The 13,524-nt window shown below is 51.3% G+C and overlaps 1 protein-coding gene across 1 annotated transcript in view; it reads right to left on the bottom strand.

Annotated features, from left to right (window-relative positions):
* PASK (PAS domain containing serine/threonine kinase) overlaps nt 1-13,524 on the bottom strand; it is a gene marked incomplete at both ends in the record, with an annotated part of 37,719 nt that overhangs the window by 4,569 nt on the left and 19,626 nt on the right. Inside the window, 6 exons of the mRNA XM_080720055.1 lie at nt 506-639; nt 4,300-4,499; nt 5,686-5,820; nt 5,928-6,053; nt 11,201-11,368; nt 11,730-11,911. Coding sequence (XP_080576181.1) covers nt 506-639; nt 4,300-4,499; nt 5,686-5,820; nt 5,928-6,053; nt 11,201-11,368; nt 11,730-11,911 — 945 coding nt within the window. The remainder of the gene's footprint in view (nt 1-505; nt 640-4,299; nt 4,500-5,685; nt 5,821-5,927; nt 6,054-11,200; nt 11,369-11,729; nt 11,912-13,524) is intronic.

Below are 13,524 nucleotides of genomic sequence, written 5' to 3'. Positions count from 1 at the left end.
AAAAAAAAAAAAAAAAAATAGGGCTGGGGATGTAGCTCGGAGGTAGAATGCTTCTGGGTTCCATCCCCAATACCTCAGGGAAAAATAAATTGGGGTAGTAGCTCAGAGTTAGAACTCCACGAGGTTCAATCCCCAGAATCAACCAATCCGTCATCGAAATGTTTTCAAGTCATATTCAAATGATTCTTTCCTTTTTGTTTTTTTTGGCATGGAATCCAGGGGCTCGTGCATGCCAGGCAAGTGCTCTACCACTGAGCTACACCACAACCCTTTTTGGTTTTATTTTTGGACAAGGTCTAAGTTGCACACGTTGGCCTTGAACTTGAGGCCCTCCTGCCTCCGCCTCCTGAGTCACTGGGATGACCAGTGTGCACCGCCACACTCCATACAAACTATTCTTACATTCAAATCACTGCGTGAGGAAGCAGGAAGTACATGTGACCGTCAGGAAGGAAGCCATCAGCCCTCACACCAGTGGCCCACCCCCAGCTGCGCTCGGGCTCACCTGGGGACACCAGGCAGGGCGGATGTATGGCCGCCTCCATGGTCTCTTCCACCTCACAGAAGGGGTTCTCCTCAAAGATCAGCGTGTACAGTGTGACGCCCAGAGACCACATCTCCAGCTCCGGCCCTCTGTAACTGCGAGGAGGAGGGGGCATCTTAGGGCATAGGGCGCTCAGCCCAGCCACACACCGGGATGGCACCAGGAGGCCCTGGGCAGGTAGGGAAGCACATGCCCTGGGGAGGCAGAGCATCCCTGGGCCTGTAAGGGCGTCAGCGGGCCTTGCAGAAGGACCACGTGGCACAGGGCACCAATTGTTGATGAGCAACCAGTACTGCCCAATACAATAGAGGCAAAGGCCAGATAGATTCTTGACCCCTGCATTTGGTAAATGCACTGTCTGGAGACAGAGAGGCACCACCTGGCTAAGGAGTAAGTTACTAGCCCGTTGCCTTGGTAACGCTGCTAAGATACCGATACAAAATGCATTTAAAGGCTGTGGATGGAGAGGGGGGCAGAGTTCCATTTTGGGGCTCTTCAGCATACGTGTCAGCATGTTGCTTTTTCCTTCTCTATTTCCTACTGATTTTGTAATAAAGATTTGTTAAAGTTGCACCAAGCTGCCTATTAATTTTTTAATTAGTTTTAATTTTTCTATTCCACAAACTTTAGTTGAATAAGAAAAAAAAGCCCTCATATCATTTAAGCTGTAACATAACCCTTATCCCCACAACCACACAGTGAGACCAGAACTGTCTTCACACAACACAGAATGGCAGCAAGGCTTGGTGACGAGTGGAGCTGTAAGCAGGACCTGGCCAAGTAACCGCACCACCACCCTGCAGGGCCTGGGCTCTGAGTCTTGGGGGCAGAGCTCAGGGCAGCCTGGCCTAAGAGCCACGGCCGCAGTCAGACAGGGAGCCGAGAGCAACTGTAGGTGAGCAGGAGGCCCAGCCCTCTGCTGTCCTGGGGCCACCGGGAGCCTGTCGTCCTCAGCAGGCAGAAGCCCAGGCAAGGGTGGGTGCTGGCCACAGAAAGGGCAGCCCAGGGGAGTAGAGCGTGGAGCCTCAGGAACAGCAGGGCAGAGGTCAGCCTCAGAGGTGAGACGGAAGGACAAGACTGCAGCAGCTGTAGCAAGAAAATCCTCTCTGTAAGCTGCTGTCTTACAGAGAGGCCTGAAACATTGGGAACTTAGAGGAAATGGCCACAGAGTCATACAGGGGCCAGCCATCGTTCTCTGTAAAGGGCCAAAGAATAAACATTATAAGACTTGCAGACCACAAGGTCTCTGATACAACTGCTCAGCTCTGCCTGAGGGCGCAAAGCAGCCACAGACAAGACATAAGCATAGGCTGTGTTCCAATAAAACTTTATCTGTAAAAACTAAGTGGCAGGCCAGGCATGGCAGCACATGCCTATACTCCCACATAGGCATGACAGGAGGCTTAGAGGTTCAAGGCCAGCCTCAGCAACTGAGCAAGGGGCTTAACAAGAGCATTTCCGGAGAAAAAACAAAATAGGGCTAAGAGTGTAGGATGTTAGTGAGTTCAACCCCAGCACCACAAAAAATAAAAATAAAAAACAAGTGGCAGAAGTTATGTGCCCACTCACTTTTGCAGTATTAATAAGAACAGTCAGCCAGGCGTGGTGGCGCACGCTCGTAATCTCAGCGCTTGGGAGGCTGAGACAGGAGGATCGCACAGATTCAAAGCCAGCCTCAGCTACTTAGTGAGACCCTGTTTCCAAATAAAGTATAAAATAGATCTGGGAGTATAACCTGGAGGTAGAAAAGCCCCTGGGTTCTACCCCCAGTACCACCAAAAAAATAATAATAAGAACAACAATCATCAAAGGTACAGACAACCCGTGGCCCGTCACCAGCTAACTAAGCAATGCGCAGCAGATACCCACAGTGGAATACTCGCCTTCAGAGGAAGGCGAGCTGGACACAGGGACCCTGGGGGTGAGACTGAAGGACAGGTCCCCAGTTCCATGGGTGAGGTATCTACGGGAATGCTGTACAGAGAGAGTGCGGCGTGGGGGAGTCAGGCTTGGGCGGGTGCAGCCAGCGTTTCGTGGGGAAAGAGGCTCAACTAGGGAGACGAAGGTGTTCTGGAGGTGAGGGCTCCTGGTGGTCGCACAGCAGTGTGAATGAGCCCAATGCCGCCCGCTGTACACTCAAGGTGGTTGAGAGAGTAAACTGTGTGCGTTACCACAATAGAAATATTATTTTCTTGTACATGGCAGGCTGGATTTGGCCAAAGGCCATAGTTGGCTGACACCTGGAGAAGAAGGATATATGGGAACCACGGATAAGGAAGGTCGTTCCAGAGGACGGGATCTGGGACCGGAGCTCAGCCTCTCACCAACAAGATGGGGACAGGATGTGGGGTGGGCCCAGGGCCCCTAAGACAAGGCCTGACCCAGAGCTGCCATTCACACAGCTGAAGAGGGGTGCCGGGCCACGAGAGGAGATGGCGCAGGCAGCTCAAGCAGCAGGGGTGGGAGCGGATCTGCTGAGAGGCACTGGCTGCTGGCCAGGGGCCGTCGGCGTGCAGCTCCCCTCCACCACTGTGGACAGAATGGCAGGTCAAGTGGGCACCAGGGTAACCAAAGCATCTGAAAAGAAGCCCCATGCCCTTCTTAGACCACCACCCAGCCCCTCTCCTGTGTGGTGGCCCTCCACACACACAGGGTCCCAGAGTGAGGGCTCAATGCCCTCCACACAAACCCTGCTGTTGGCAAAACATCCCGTCCCTGCATGCAGGGCCAGCCAGGCCCAGGACGGCCAGGAGCCACCCAGCATGGAGGGCTGGGACCTGCACTTCCAGCCTGCGCAGACTCCACCTGGGCCTGGTGGCCTCTCACATGAGCCCGAGGCACAGCGCGGGAACCGCAGGGCTAAGAGCAAAGGCTGCGGACTGGCGGTCGAGGCCCAGCTCCAGCTCCAACCGGGTGCGTCTGGGACCCACACGGCATCCTACAGGACCACACGGAGCAGGGACACTGGCCCGGCCCCTGCTCTCAAGGGCTTGCTAGCTCTAGCTGCTCTCCTCTACACCCAAGCAGGGTGTGGGGTAGCCCTGCGGTCTACAGGAAGCTTCCTAGGTCACTTCGTAGGCAGCCAGGCTGAGCTTGTGCATGCGAGACAGAATCCCTTTGCACACGACGGAATCCCGTCAGCGGATCCCACTCCACCTCCCTAAGCAGCACAACCCTCCTCAACCCTCCTCTCAAGTTCCCCAAAATGAGGCCCTGCCATAGTCGCTCCTGCAACCCAGAGAAGCTAACTTGACCGCGCCCTCCCCAGCCCGCTTCCTCCCCCAGCAGGAACCCAGGGGCTCAGCCCAGCGGGTCCAGAGAGCCAGCCCGGCTGGTCAGAAGAGCCGGTGCTGGGCTCCAGCTTTCAAGGAACCCCCACGCCATGATCCTTGCCACTGCTCCACGTCCCCTGTGGCCAGCCCTGTAAGACCTTACTCAATGTATTATCCCTGTCCCCAGAAGGAACGAACCCGCTCAAGGTCCTTTGCACTTCCTTGAGGAGTCTCAGCTTTGGGAACTCTCATCTTTACCTTTTATATTTCCCTAACTTTCTATTATTTCAAACTCCAGACATAACGGAGAAAATAAAAATAGAAGGAACCTGTGTTCACTGCCCAGCAACCTTTGATCAATCTTACTTTGCCTGTCTACGTATTCTCCAAAACGCTGCCCTTTTTCACCCAACACCCTTGTCACAAAGACACACAGGAGCCGTCCCATCAGCAACCGCCCACTGCAGCCAGGGCGACACATACGGATTCCCCATGAGCACTTCGGGGGCACAGTACTCGATGGTCCCACAGAAGGTGTAGAAGAGTTTGCCCCTTTCCAGGTAGGCAGCTGAGCCGAAGTCGATCAGCTTGATGGTGAAGTCCTCGGCGATCACGATGTTCTCGTCCTTGATGTCGCGGTGAATAATGCCTTGGGAGCGCAGGTACCCCACGGCAGACACCAGCTGCAACAGAGGCCGCAGGACTTTCAAAAGGCCATTCAAGGTAAATTCCGCTCAAAACAGACCTTGCCAACAAAGCAGAGCAATCAAGACAGAATGAGCATTCTCCAGTACACAATGATGCAGAGGTGTGACTCCACGCCAAGCTGTGCCCACGACCACCTAGAAGGATGGCAGCCACGAGGCCCACGGCGGCAGTGAGGAGGGAAAGCAGCCTTGCCAGTCGGGCCAGCCGCCAGTCCCCAGGAGTGGCATCACCACCAGCACAAAACCACAGGCAAAGCTGGAGGCTCACACTGACCCTGGCTGGCTCTCTCCGTCCTCTCCAGGGAGCTGGGGCAGTCCAGGCTGGAGACATCCCCTCCCCTCACTGTGCAGAGCGCGAGCTCCTGCTGCCTTCTAGGTGCCTGTGCCCCCTTCCCGGCGCCCACTGCAGTGGGATAATGAATGGGCGTGCACACTCGACTAGCTACAGAACGGATGAGGACAAGCGCCTGCTGTAAAATGAGCCCGCCGGACCTCAACCTCTGCTGCTGGTTATCAGCGCTGAACCTTCAGGTCCCCGAGCTGCACACAGGCCTAAGGGCCCTCCCCACTTCAACCCGGCCTATCACACAGCGCCCAGTGATCCCCACCACACAGACAAGAGGACTGAGGCACAGGGACAAGCGATGATCTCCCTTACGGCCTGCGGAGACGAGAATTCAGACCCATCCCGGGGCTCGCAGCCTGGCAACTTTGTTGGTTAGTATTTGGACTGTTCTGGATAATACAATCATCACACAGACTCCCGGTCATCCCAGGCCGCTCTGGCTTCCTTCTTCCTAACTCCACTTTCTCCACTTCACATACAGAACTCTCGCGCCGGGCGCGGTGGGCGCTCGTCATCCCCGCGCTGGGGAGGCGGAGGAGGAGGATCGCGCAGGTTCGAAGTCAGCTGCGCTGGCTTCAGAGACCCTGTTTCCAAAAACAAAATAGGTCTGGGAGTGCAGCCCAGAGGTAGAAGGACTTCCAGGAACCCCAGTACCACCAAAAAAAAAAAAAAAAACAAAACAAAAACAAAAACAGAACTCTCTTCTCAAAATACATACCTACTCCATAAAACCCCAAATCTACAGGCTGGATCCGGCTCAGAGAGGACTGACCGTGGGCCGGTGACCAGGTCCACCAGCAAGCTCTGGCCCCTCACCTGCCGGAAGATGTAGCTTGCCAGGGGCTCGTCCAGGCTGGGATGATGGTCGATGAAGGCGAAGAGGTCCAGGCCAGACCCGTGCTTCTCCATCACGAGCTGGAAGAACCCCTCGTTCTCAAGTACATCCAGCACCTGGGAAGGAGGGGCCAAGCCAGCTCTGCTGAAATGTTTTCGACCACCCCACTAAAAAAGTTTCACAAGACCAGTCAAGCACATCACTGGGAGGACTTGTCACTCACCCTGATGATATTGGCGTGCTCCACTCTGGACAGAATTGCAATCTCTAAAGTAACTTTTCCAAACTTGGGATCCTCGACCCAACAATCCTCCAAAACCTTCTCCTTCTTAATAAACTTCACCACCACCTACAAGGGAAGCAGAGGGTAGGAGTCTGGCACCCCATCTCCCAGGTGCCCACTGGCAGTTCACAGTGGCAGACAGAGCTTCTGCACTGCCTCCCCCAGCTCCACAGTAACAACCCTGGTAGCACAAACACACAGAGGAGGAGGTCAGCAACCCACCAGGATGCTGGGAGGCAGAATGCCCCTGCGTTCAATACCAGTACCTCAAAAAAAAAAAAAAAAAAAAGATATAGGTTTGTAGCTCAGTGGTAGAGTACTTGTCTACTCTGTACAAGGCCCTGGGTTCAATCCCCAATACTGAAGGGAAAAAAATTCAATTCCATTTACAATAGCACCCAAAGCATGAAATATCTAGGAATAAATCTAACAAAATATGTGAAATTACAGCTGAAAACTGTAGAACGTTAATGAGAGCAACCTCACGGGACCAAAAAGCGGCACGGAAGACTCCCCACAGAAGTCTACAAACTTAATACAATCCTAAACAAAATCCTAGCAAGCATCATTAATAAAATCAGTGAGCTGGGCATGGTGGCGCACACCTGTAATCCCAGCTTGGGAGTCTGAGACAGAAGGGCTGTGGGTTTGAAGCCAGCCTCGGCAACTTAGCAAGGCCCCGTTTCAAAATAAAAAATAAAAAGGCTGGAGGTATAGCCCATAGAGAACACCCCTAGGTTCAATCCCCAGGACCAAAAATAAATAGCAAATATAAAGAAAATCAATAAGTGGATTCTAAAGTTGATAGGAACAAGCAAAGAACCTAGTATGTTCAAAATACTCTTGCAAGAGAACAGAGTGTCTAGCCTGACTGAGTTACAGTGGCTGGCCAACATCTGGACAGAGGCCAGTGAGCTGACCAGCCCACACCTGTATGGCCCATTGGTTTTCAGCAAAGGTACCAAGATGATTCAGTGGGGAAAAGGCATCTTTTAATACCTGATGCTAAATAGCAGATGTGTATGTGAAAAAAATAAACCTCACGCAAGCCAGGCATGGTGCTGCACGTTTGTAATCCCAGCATTTGGGAGGCTAAGACAAGAGGATCCGGGTTCGTGGACAGCTTCAGCTATTTAGTGAGGCCCTCCGCAACTCAGTGAGACCGTTTCAAAATAAAGAATAAAGAGTTGGGCATGGTGGCGCACGCCTGTAATCCCAGTACTTGGGAGGCTGGGACCAGAGGATTGTGGTTCATGGACAGCCTCAGCTACTTAGTGAGGCCCCTTGCAACAGTGAGACCCTGTTCCAAAATAAAAAATAAAAAAATAGGGTTGGGGGTGTAGCTTAGAGGTAGAATGCCCCTGGGTTCCATCCCCAGTACCGCAAAAAAATAAAAATAAAAAAAACCACACACACATACCTGATACCACATACAAAATCAACCCAAATCACATCATAGACCTAAAGGCAAAGCCTATGTCCATAAATGTTGAAGAAAGAAATCTAGGAGAAAATCTTTGTGATCTTGGGTCATATAGGATGTCGAGAGCATAATGCATAAGAGAAAAACTGATAAATTGGATTTCATCAACACTAAAAACCTCTGCTCTCCAAAAGGCACTGTTAAGACATGAAAAAAGACACAAGAAAATAGCGCAGACAGCTTCGGCCTGGAAAAGCTGCTCCACATCTTCAAAGCTGCTGCCGTTACACTATTTATGTACTGTCCAACAATAGGCAGGCTAAGGTGCTGTCAGAGCCAAGATGGTGGCTCCCTTGGGGCCTCTGGCCCTTTGACCTGGATGCTCCCCATGCCATGATGACGACTTAACCCTCAAGAGGCCACTTTCTGCTTGGATACTTGGCTCCACAACTTGCTAGCCCAGCAAAAATATTAAAATGGACATCTCTGTTTTTTGAAAGGAAAAAAGCTTGTGTAGATTCTTTTTAAACCATACGAAAGACATTGGGCTTCTCCCTTCCTTAGTTATAGGCTTATCTAGACACCCACAGAGCCTGCCAGACTCCTGCCTCACACTCAAAATAAAGTCTGCCTCAGAGAAGTATGAAGGCACATTTAGAAATCAGACTGCTTGGCGACCCCAAATAACAAGAGCGCTGTATATTAAGAATGCGTATGATAAGCAGGGGGTTGGATATGAACAAAGTATGGTATATGCCACAATAAAATCCATTATTCTGTATAAATAAAACAGACTCAGCCAGGTGTGGTGGCGCACGCCTGTCATCCCAGCATTCGGGAGGCTGAGACCGGAGGATCGCGGTTCATGGACAGCCTCAGCTACTTAGTGAGGCCCTCTGCAACTCAGTGAGACCTGGTTTCAAAATAAAGAAAAAAAAAATAGGGCAGGGGGTGTAGCTCGGAGGTCGAATGCCCCTGGGTTCCATCCCCAGACCCGCAAAAAAAAACTTTCTTTTCCCGGTACTGGGGATTAAACTCAGGGGCATCCTACCTCTGAGCTAAACCCCCAGCCGTATTTTTTAATTCTTGATCAGGGTCTTAAAAAGTTACAGAGGGCCTCAGTAAGTAGCTGAGGCTGGCTGAGAACCTATGATCCTCCTGTCTCAGCCTCCCAGGAACTGGGATTACAAGTGCACACCACCATGCTCAGCAAATATACTCATAAAAAGAAAATAAAAGTAAAATCACTAATGCATGGCTAAAGTATACTCAGAAAACTTACTACTGCACATGCTTTCATTATTAACAGCATTAAAAGTACACACTTAGCCGGGAGTGGTGGCACATGCTTGTAATCCCTGTGCTTGGGAGGCTGAGACAAGAGGATCTCACAGGTTCAAAGCCAGCCTCAGCTTAGTGAGGCTCTCAGCAACTTAGTGAGACCCTGTTTCCAAATAAAATAGAAAATAGGTCTGGGAGTATAGCCCGGAGGTAGAAAGCCTCTGGGTTCCACTCCAGTACCACCAAAAAAAAAAAAAAAAAAAAAGTACACACTTAACCTGATAAATGAGAAAAAATAGTAAAATTAATTTCGCAAGTGGAAGGAAGGAAACTAACCAAAAAAAAAAAAAAAAAAAAAACTTGTTATAGTTAGCTATAAAATGTCCCCCACAGAGCTCATGTAATGTTTGGGGCTGGTGTAATGGAGTCAAGAGGCTGTGATCCCAGAAAGAGAGAAACCCATTGTAGAGGATTTACCTGGTGTACTGGGTAGGCCTGTAAGCAGGTGTGCAGGAGGAGGGGCCCTGGGGTGGACCTTGGGTTTGTATAAAGGTTCTTCTTCCCCCACGCTCAGAGTCCATGATGCGAACATAGCCCACGTGCTCTCCCTCCACCCTGCCCTGAGACCCACGGTCCCCAGTTTAACATGGACTGAGTGCAAGACCTTGAGAAAATAAATCAAATCTTTCCTCTAAGTTCTGTGGCCAGATTTTTGGGTTATGGCTGCAGGCTGCTGACAGGTGCACACTTTGGGAATAAAAGAGACAATTCTCTGACAGCTCTAGCCAGAGTCAACACAAGCACCAGGCAGGCAGGGAGCACAAGCTGCCTGGCAGAGAGGCTCACACTCCCTCAGAAAGAGAAGCCAGGTGCACAGGTCAGCCAGCCAACCGCAGCAACGCATGGGGGAAGGAAGCGTTATAACATCACTCCGTACATTAACAATGGAAACAAGGGCTCAGCCATCCCAGTGCTGAAGACACCTGCTGATAGTGTGAAAGAACTCAACACTTACTCCTTTAAAAAGATGTTAGTGGGCTAAAAAGAAAATGAAACATCCTCAACCAAAAGGTGTTCATGGAAACTAAAAGGCACTGCCATGATGGACAGGAAACCAGAGATGGTGGTCCAGCTTCCGTGGTGGGACTGCCCTTCAGGTCCAGCAGTGGAGGGAGGAGGGAAGGGAGAGAGGATGGGGAGAAGCACAAGGCTGTAACTGCAGAGAAGGAATGCCTGCTGATTTGGTCAAAAAAATCCAGAGCCCACTGCCAACCACGACAGCAAGAAGACAGCACCCGGCCAGACTCGTCCCTCCAGCACCACCCAGCAATGTTGAGACCCTCCGGGGCGAGAGGACCCCCGAAAGCACCCCCGGCCTCCAGGTCCCAGCAGGCTGGATGCGGGCACGCCTGGCTCTCAGTGTTCACAGAGGGGAGCGGACACTACTCCTGAGTAAAAGGTCACTACTGTCACATCAAGCCATGACAACGGAGGCATCCAGCTCATGTGGAAGACGATCTCGTGCACAGCAAACGTGACCTGCAAACCAGTCGGGAGCCATGGGAGGCCACTGGGGAACCCAGGAGACCACCGGGAGTGCCTGCTGGATAGCTTGCTTGCTTGTTTTCTTGGTGGGGAGGCTTTTTGGTTTTACCACACTTGAGTGGAAGAGGTCTTAAATTTGGTTTTCAAGTGAGCTTGAAGTCAGGTGTGGTAGTGAACACTTGAAATCCCAGTACCTAAGGCAGGAGGATCACAGGTTCAAGGACATCCTCAGGAAGTACTGAGACTCTCATCAACCTAGCAAGACCCTGCTTCAAAAAATAGGGCTGAGAGCGTGGTGGCACACACTTGTATCCCAGCATTTGGGAGGCTGAGACAGGAGGATCGTGGTTCACAGAGAGCCTTAGCTACTTAGTGAGGTATTTTGCAACTCAGTGAGACCCTGTTTCAAAATAAAGAATAAAAAATAGGACTGGGGGTATATCTCAGAGGCAGAATGTCCCTCCCTGGGTTTTATTTCCAGTATTGAAAAAAAAAATAGGGCTGGGGGTGCAGCTTGGAAGTAGAATACCCTTGGGTTTAATCCCCAATAACACACACACACACACACACACACACACACACACACACACACACACACACACACAGTAAAAGCAAGCTTGGTCAGCATGCCACGTGGGCAGCAAAACAGTACCCCCCACCTAAAACTCAGAGAGGAAAAGGGAAAGGAGGAGTGGACAGAGGCCCACACACACGGTGGTAAGCACAGCCCTGAGCCTGGCTGAGCCTCGGCCCATTTAGATCAGGGTCTGAATCTGAAAGGCTACATGCATGTGGCCTCTGGAGTCAAGACGCACACCGCTGGGACTGCCCTCCTCATATCCAGACTTCCCACACACTGGCCGAGTCCTTGGTGCTATGCATGGAGGTGTTCTCTCTCTTAAAACTTGGAGATGAGAGAGCAAGAGACCCAGAGTCGGGACCCTTCCCTCCAGACGCAGAGCACCTCCTTGTTCTGCGCCTTATCCAACGCGGTCCACACGAAGCCGAAGGCCCCGCTGCCGAGCGGGCGAAGGGTGCTGTACTTATGGGAATACTCGCCCTCGCAGGCCGCCAGCCCCTCCAACTCCACAGGTGTCGGGGACTCCTCAAACCAGGGCTTGGCTCTGAGCATCTGCAAATGCGAAGCAAGGTCTAAGGATCCCCACGCTACTGCACCCAAGAGAGGATGCATCATGTCCCAGCCCACCCCAGCAGCAAGACACCCTCGCCACAAGGGCCTCCGCCCACAGACGGAAAGCTGGCCTCCAACTTCCAGGGGCCTCCGCTCACCCGTCTAAACTGGCACATGTGCAGAAATGTTTACACTCGACTACACACACTTAGTCTGCTTTATACTTACACAGTATATTAGGTTAAAAAGCCACAAATAGACCCGATTCCTATCCCAGAAAAAAGCAAGAATGCAAAGCCAGCTGGGAATGTGGCACACAGTCAAGGGCAAGCGCAAGGCCCGCGCAGACTCAGACACCCACCTCCCCGAGGCTGGACCCAGGGAGCTCCTGCAGCGAGTGGGTGGAGCTGGGCAGGCTGGCCAGGAGCAGGCGCGCCCTGGTGGCCGCGTCCCGGTGGCTGTGCAGCACGTCCTTCACCAGCCAGCAGCAGAGCAGGGCTGCAGAGCCTTGGAGCTCCACCCGCTTCACTTCAAACTGTATGCCTGGAGGGCGAGAGGTGAGAAGGGCCGGAGCACTGAGCCCTGCTGCCCTGCTGGACAGCTATGATGAAGCAGCCCACTCCCAGGACAGCATGAAGTCTATGAGCAACCCAGGCAGGGGCAGGCTCTCCCCAGCTCAGAGCCAGGCGTGTGATCCCAGGATCTGGGAGGCTGAAACAGGAGGATCATTAGGTTTGAAAACAGACTGTTACTTAGTGAGGCCCTCTGCAACTTAGTAAGACCCAGTTTCAAAGCAAAAATGTTTAAAAATAGGGCTGGGGATGTAATTCAGAGGTAGATGTCCCTGAGTTCAATCCCCAGGACTGAAAAAAGAAAAAAGAAAAAAAAAAAAAGAAAATGAATGGGCCAGACAAAGCCAGCCACGGTGGCACACACATTCTACCTACTTCTGAGCTACACCCCAGCCCTATTTTTATTTTGAAACGGAATCTCACTAAGTTGCTGAGGCTGGCCCTGATCCTGAGATCCTCCTATCTCAGTCTCTCAAGTACTGGGATTACAGGCATGTATGAGGCCCAGCTTAACATGCATTTTTACATGGCCTCCTGGGTAGACACCAAAATAAATGTGGCATCTTTTTTTAACTGATGTTTTATAATATTTCTACAAGTAACAAGTACTATGTAGTAGGTACATTCTGTGGGGGTGGGGGGGACTGGGGACTGAACCTAGGAGCATTCTACCTTTGAGCTACACCCCCAGCCCTTCCCCCCACCCAGTGGTACTGGGGATGGAACCCTTCTACCTCTGGGCTACACTGCTAGACCTATTTTATATTTTATTTGTAAACAGGATCTCTTAAGCCAGCAAGGCTGGCTTCGAACCTGTGTGATCCTCCCGTCTCCACCTCCCAAGCAAGGGGATTACAAGCGTGAGCCACCATGCCTGGCTTTTTTATCTATTTATTTATTATTTATTTTTTGCAGGTCTGGAGATGGAACCCAGAGGCATTTGACCTCCAAGCTATACCCCCTGCCCTATGTTTTATTCTTTATTTTGAAACAGGGTCTCACTGAGTTGCAAAGGGCCTCACTAAGTAACTGAGGCTGTCCACGAACCGCGATCCTCCGGTCTCAGCCTCCCGAATGCTGGGATTACAAGTGTGTGCCACCACACCTGGCTCTTTTTTATTATTTTTAAAATAGGGTCTCACTAAGTTGCAGAGGGCCTAAGTATTTGAAGCTGGCCACAAACCTGTGATCTTTCTGTCTCAGTCTTCTAAGTACTGGGATTATAAGCATGCACCACCATACCCAGCTTTTTTTGCTGTGGTGGTGATAGTGGAACTGGGGATTGAACCCTAGGCTTTAACCTCCGAGCTACATCCCCAGCCCGATTTTATTTATTTGGAGACAGTCTCACTAGGTTGATGACAGCCTCACTACTTGCTGGGCTGTCCTCGAACCTGCGAGCCTCCTGTCTCAGCCTCTCAACTACCGGGATTATAAATGTGCGCCACCACGCCTGGCCTTTACTAGGTACATTTCTTTTATAAACTTGGGGAAAACACCCACAGCAATCAACACTACAAAATCAGCAATGTGGAAGCACTAACTAAAACAAGGTGAGGGTATTAAGACATTGGGGAGATAAAG

This window comes from Muscardinus avellanarius (genome assembly GCF_963383645.1).
Source record: "Muscardinus avellanarius genome assembly, chromosome: 2".
Classification (NCBI taxonomy): Eukaryota; Metazoa; Chordata; class Mammalia; order Rodentia; family Gliridae; genus Muscardinus; species Muscardinus avellanarius.
Note: the sequence above shows the minus strand (reverse complement) of the source record. Positions and strands in the feature narration are given on the sequence as shown.